The 6027-nt window shown below is 41.0% G+C and overlaps 1 protein-coding gene across 1 annotated transcript; it reads left to right on the top strand.

Annotated features, from left to right (window-relative positions):
- Positions 1 to 937: 937 nt before the first annotated feature.
- On the top strand, positions 938 to 5200 carry KRT24 (keratin 24). Its single transcript, XM_035027405.1, has 8 exons — positions 938 to 1546; positions 2360 to 2442; positions 2970 to 3126; positions 3393 to 3554; positions 3653 to 3778; positions 4100 to 4317; positions 4677 to 4792; positions 4987 to 5200. The coding sequence occupies exons 1-8, from the start codon at positions 938 to 940 to the stop codon at positions 5088 to 5090; spliced, it is 1575 nt and encodes a 524-aa protein (XP_034883296.1). The 3' UTR covers positions 5091 to 5200.
- The last annotated feature ends 827 nt before the right edge of the window (positions 5201 to 6027 follow it).

Raw genomic sequence — 6027 nt, 5'->3', positions numbered from 1 at the left:
TCCAGGCATAACATTGGTTAACAGAAATGGATTCAGATCCCCTTCTACAGATATGTTTAAAACAAAGATGAAATCAGCATCATCTTAGTTTCTTAAGATTTGACTCCAAAAAAGGAAGTTGGTATCGCCATCTCAGGCTCAAATTTAGTCAGAATGAAAAGCATGTTTGTACCATCACACCAGTGACAATTAACCCCTATCTAAAAATGTTTCCAGTCTTTCCCGGACATTCTCTGCTCAAATAAACATGTTGCTGAGATCTAACAGTACACACAGAGAAGACTATTATATTTAATTTTTTCTTCTTAACAGTGAAAATACCTAATCTGATCTCAGAATACAAAGAAAACTTCAACACAAACGTACCCCTAGAAATACGCTGATTGAAATAATCATAGAGGACAAGTAAGTAAATCTAAAACTAATGCTGACGCTAAAGCTAACTTCAACTTTAAGAGGATAATATGAACAGAAGTTATGAGTTTGATGGGAAATTTCCATTCTCATCATATTAAGTATTTTAATTGCATTTGCTAATCTGGGGATGTGTTCTTCAATTGGGAAATCATGAAGCAAAATGAATAGAATTACTCTTTCAGGAAAGAATTATAAGTCATCGAAACCTCTGAAAGATTAAAACTGTAATTCTGGAAAAAAAAAAAAAAGTTTTTGCTTTGCTCCACCTTATTTTTTTCTGGAGATAGTAAATGCCCGGAGGCTCTGACCTAGCTTCAGAAAAAGAGCCAGTAGAGTGGGTTCACGAAAAAGAAATTATCCAATTGCAGATTAGCAAAACTATAAGAGGGATTAAGAAGTGACACAGAAAAGGAACACCCTGAAAGTGTGTATATAAGGGCCAAAAAGGCAGCTTGCAAATCCATGCTTCACTGGTACCTCTCCTCTTCACCTGGACAAGCTAAACATTTGCAGAAGCACCATGTCTTGCTCGTCTCGTATCTCCTCTTCCAGGGCTGGAAGCAGTGGCTTGATCAGGGTGTCTGCTGGTGGAAGCAGCTTCAGCAGTGGAAGCAGATGCGGTCTGGGGGGTAGCTCTACCCAGGGCTTGCGAGGAGGAACCGGCAGCTGTGGCCTGAGTGGGGGATCAAGCAGTGGGTTTGGAGGCAGCTTTGGAGGAGGTTTTGGTAGCTGCTCAGTAGGGGGTGGTTTGGGAGGAACTCCAGGCTCTGGGGCTGGTTTTGGTGGAGGTTCTGGCTTTGGTGGGGGTTCTGGCTTTGGTGGAGGTTCTGGCTTTGGTGGGGGCTCTGGAATTGGTGCTAGTGGAGGCTTCTACAGCTATGGGGGTGGGATGGGAGGTGGTGCTGGCGATGGCGGGCTTTTCTCTGGAGGTGAAAAGCAAACCATGCAGAACCTCAATGACCGCCTGGCCAGTTACCTAGACAAGGTCAGAGCCCTGGAGGAGGCCAACACTGATCTGGAGAATAAAATCAGGGAGTGGTATGAGAAATTTGGGCCTGGGTCTGGAGATGGTGGATCTGGAAAAGATTATAGCAAATACTATCCAATAATTGAAGATCTCCGGAACCAGGTAAGACACTATCCACTACTGAGTTTCTATTATTTCTGTATCTTTTGCTCTTATTCAGATCATACACCGTAATGAAGATTTCAAGTCAAGGAATTATTTAGAGACATATCTGCTTGTTGTACATGTAAAATGGGACTTGGTGTATTTTAACTATGACAGTATTGTATATGACATCCAACCACACTAATTATCTGTTTGCATCTCAAATTTGAGTATTTCTACATAAGAGCAAAATTTATATCATGTGCGAGGCAGCTAATGAACATGTACATATAAGAATGGTGGCAATGAGTCAACACTAGCTTAATCTGATATTTTCATGATTAATTCTGGCAGGTTGACATATTTTCGTGTCTTGCTAGATTTAAATCATCTTTACAACTGTTTTTCTTCCTAGAAAATCTGGGTGCAAATATTGTATGAGCATGCGGCAGAATCTGAAATGTTTAGCCACTGCTGTATGGGAAGTATTTTTTTAAGGACTTTTTAGAAGTAAAATTCATTTTCTGTACTATTTTCTGAAAGAACTTACAGAATAACTGATTCTCCAAAGCAACAGAAATAAGCAGAGGGCTGTGCTCTGTAAAACAACGTTCCATGCCTATTCCAGTAAATGTGCAAACTGTTCCTTTTTGCAGAAAGATGTAGTCCAACTACACCAGATTATCAATAAAGATGTCATTACTAAGCAAGTTTTTAAAGCAATTTACCTTTAAAAGCCAACTCCAAGGACATCCATCTACCCTCACAGGTGGGCATGCGGACACAGGTAGAAAGCATCCATGATGCATTCACTATTATTGCCTTTTCTAGATCATCACTGCCACTATTGAAAATGCTGGGATCGTTTTGCAGATCAACAATGCCAGATTGGCTGCTGATGACTTCAGCCTGAAGTAAGAAAAGCGAAGACTTGCAAACAAATGTTGTGGGAAAAATAAAATGCAATCTGTCTGTTTCATTTAGTCTAAATTTAGAGAACTATCTTTTAGGGGATCAAGACCTAAATTTACAAACATTCCAAGAGTAAATTTTAAAAACCATCACTCCACTCCAATAAGGAAACAAAAAAAAAAAAAAAAGAGGCAAATTAAGGATGAAATGTTTGTTCTAAAAAAAATTAGCTGTCAACAGAATTAATATTCGGTTCATAATTTTCTTTCCAGGGGAAAAATTCCTAAGAGAAAACTTAGTAGCCTTCGTTTATCAAATAGCTCAGAAGGGGGTGCCTGGCTGGCTCAGAGAGGCATGGGGTTCTTGATCTCAGTCGGGGTCGTGAGTTCAAGCCCAGCGTTAGGTGTAGAGATTACAAAAATAAGTAAGTAAGCAAACAAACAGCTCAGACAAAAAATCTTTTTCTTGAATATGGAAGAATGGATGGACTCTGAAATGCTCTATCCTGTGCTCCTGCTGTCCTTTCCAGGTATGAGAATGAGCTGTATCTCCGGCAGGCCGTGGAGGCCGACATCAATGGCCTGCGGAAAGTTCTGGATGACCTAACCATGACACGCTCTGACTTGGAGATGCAGGTTGAGAGCCTCACTGAGGAGCTGGTCTACCTGAAGAAGAACCACGAGGAGGTAGGAACACGTTCCACATTATTAAATGACTCTGGCCTACCTATTTTCCCCCACATCCATTCTGTAAAAATAAAATAAGTTGTATCTAAATGGATTTCCAACTCCTATGATCAAGGAAAAAAGTAGTCATGAGCAAATTATTTCTCAATTTAGTGGGAAGCGAGGGTAGCCTTTAGTGTCCTAGTTTCAATTTTTTGTTGGCTATGCACATTTTAAGAAGTCTTTGGTTTTCTGTTATCACTGTTGTCCTTTTCTCTTCACGCTAGGAAATGAAGAGTATGCAAGGAAGCTCCGGAGGGGATGTGACCGTGGAAATGAATGCTGCTCCAGGAACTGACCTGACCAAGTTACTGAACGACATGAGGGCACAGTACGAAGAGCTGGCTGAGCAAAATCGCCGCGAGGCCGAGGAGCAGTTCAACAAACAGGTAGATTATCACTGCTGGATGCCTGAGCCGGCAGTCACACACAGGCCACCTCCTCTCATTTCTTCAGCCTGCAGTGATGGCATTTTCTTTTTCTCTAGAGTGCATCACTGCAAGCACAAATTTCTACGGACGCGGGGGCAGCCAGTTCTGCCAAGAATGAGATAACAGAACTGAAACGCACTCTGCAAGCCCTGGAAATTGAGCTCCAGTCCCAAATGGCCATGGTAAGTGCAAAGAGGTTTGCAACATCTCCAACAGGGAGTTAAACGATCCCATTTTCTTTCTTTGCCAAGATGTTCCACTTGGCACATAATGAAAGCAGCATTAGGAGAACTCGCTTGTGGCTGTAGAAAGCCCAAGACATTCCAGTTAAAGATAATGTACTTCCATAGAGGATCTAGCTTAAAGAAAAACAGTCATGTCAACAAAAATTAAGGAAACAGTGATAGAACAACATAGGTTGTAACTTGAAGGTGTACTTCTCTGAGCACCTTATAAAAAAACGAATTTTTCATCATGGAGTTTTGATTTGCTTTTTCTCTTAGAAAAGCTCCCTGCAAGGAACCCTGGCTGACACAGAAGCTGGCTACATGGCTCAGCTGTCAGAAATCCAGATGCAGATCAGCAGCCTGGAGGAGCAGATCTGCCAGATCCGGGGCAAGACCAAATGCCAGAACGCAGAATATGAGCAACTGCTGGACATCAAGACCCGCCTAGAGATGGAGATTGAGACCTACTGCGGCCTGCTCGATGGAGAGGGAGGGTAAGTGAAAGTCATGAGCCCAATCAGTGCATTCCTTGGTGTACTTATGTAATAAAACCAAGAAGGGGTCTGGGGGCTGGACTTGGTTAACACAGTCACAGTGGGGCACCTGGGTGGCTCAGTTGGTTAAGCGTCCAACTCTTGATCTCAGTTCAGTTCTTGATCTCAGGGTCGTGAATTTAAGCCCTGTGTTGGGCTCCATGCCCAACTTAAAATAATAATAATAATAATAATAATAAAAGGTCACAGAGACACAGTCCAATCAGAAGACATTTACCTTCATCAGGGAGAGCCCCCTGCATGGAGGGTTTCTCCCACCTTTGCAAACTACAAAGGAAAACAATTCTTTTTTCCTCTAGTGGTTCTGGTTTGGGAGGATCTGATTTTAGAAACTCAGGATCCAGAAACATGGGATCTAGGGATTTGTCCGTATCTGGTGACTCAAGATCTGGAAGCTGTTCTGGCCAAGGAAGAGGTAAACATTTTTTAATGCTCATGATCATTTTATAATTTAAAAGTAAAGGCATGCTTCGTTTGTCTTATAAAAAGTATATACTATAGTTTACAAAATCTTAACCCAGAGAGAACTTACAGAATGCACCTGAATGTCTCTTGATCTGGGTTTCTGTGATCGTTTCCAGACTGACATTGTGATTCTGTGATTTTCAGATCCAAACAAGACCAGAGTGACTAAGACCATCGTGGAGGAGGTGGTGGACGGCAAAGTCATCTCATCTCAAGTCAGCAATGTGTCTGAGGTGAAAGTTAAATAAGCAATTTCCAGATCAGCAAGAATGTCTTTTAGAGAAAAACCGAAAGGACACGAATGAAGAAATCATGTCAATCTCACCATTTTTCTGGATAACTTCAGGCAAAGTTTCCATCCAGAAATAGATGACCAAGCAATTTTTCTGAATCCTCTTTTTTTTCTTACTAGAACCTTCTTGAAAAAGTTGAAATGACAATTTTGCTCTAATTGTTTTCATGCTTCAATAAACTTACTTTTGCAAGTTAACTAAATGCTTCCTGAAATTTTTAAAGAAATTCAATATTTTACCTAGAAATAAAGCTATCAGTCACGATCTCGCTTCATTGTTATGTTACTAATATTAATTCATTATTTATATAATACCCTCTTCATAAAAATCAAGATTGTAGCCATGTGGTGTGTGGGCATTTCTAGCAACATCTCACTGGAACTTAGTGATAGCTGAAATTAGACCTTAGCATCCCTAAAAAAAGTCGTGGGAAATAAGATGGGATATGTGATAGGGTGCCAGATTTCTGAAAATCTTGAAAGCCCCAAAGAGGAAAGATCTCAGATACTTCTACCCTTAAAAAATCTAGCCACATCTCTAAGCCAAAAATTGTCACTTAGCCAAGTTGGTGTTTCCTTTTCCCACTCTGCATTGCTGAAGTTCTTACCCCTGAATCGGCCACATGGCTCCATCTTGTCTTGCTTGGGATAATGAAGCCTATTAAAGTAGGGCAGGAGGTGGTACAGAGTCAGTCCCAGGAAGAAGAACCAGACACAGGACAAAGCCAAGCTGGGTAAGGACTTTCCCACTCAAGGAATTTAATAGGACCAGATCACAAATTAGAGAATCAACCCCACAAGCCAGTCCTCGAGAAAAGAACTTGAGACTTGGCACAGAAAGGCAAATTTAAAATTACAAAGGATAAACCTGAACATAATTTATGCAAATCATA

The sequence above is a fragment of the Mirounga leonina genome, unplaced genomic scaffold (assembly GCF_011800145.1).
Source record: "Mirounga leonina isolate KUSES-001 unplaced genomic scaffold, KU_Mleo_1.0 Mir_200, whole genome shotgun sequence".
In the NCBI taxonomy this organism is placed as follows: Eukaryota; Metazoa; Chordata; class Mammalia; order Carnivora; family Phocidae; genus Mirounga; species Mirounga leonina.
Note: the sequence above shows the minus strand (reverse complement) of the source record. Positions and strands in the feature narration are given on the sequence as shown.

What these genes read in the sequence shown, in the direction of transcription:
- KRT24 (XM_035027405.1), top strand. Translation starts at nt 938, where the DNA reads ATGTCTTGCTCGTCTCGTATCTCCTCTTCCAGGGCTGGAAGCAGTGGC. An exon ending in GCTGATGACTTCAGCCTGAA is followed by an intron (nt 2,443 to 2,969) that starts GTAAGAAAAGCG and finishes TGTCCTTTCCAG; the next exon opens with GTATGAGAATGAGCTGTATC. An exon ending in AGGAGCAGTTCAACAAACAG is followed by an intron (nt 3,555 to 3,652) that starts GTAGATTATCAC and finishes CTTTTTCTCTAG; the next exon opens with AGTGCATCACTGCAAGCACA.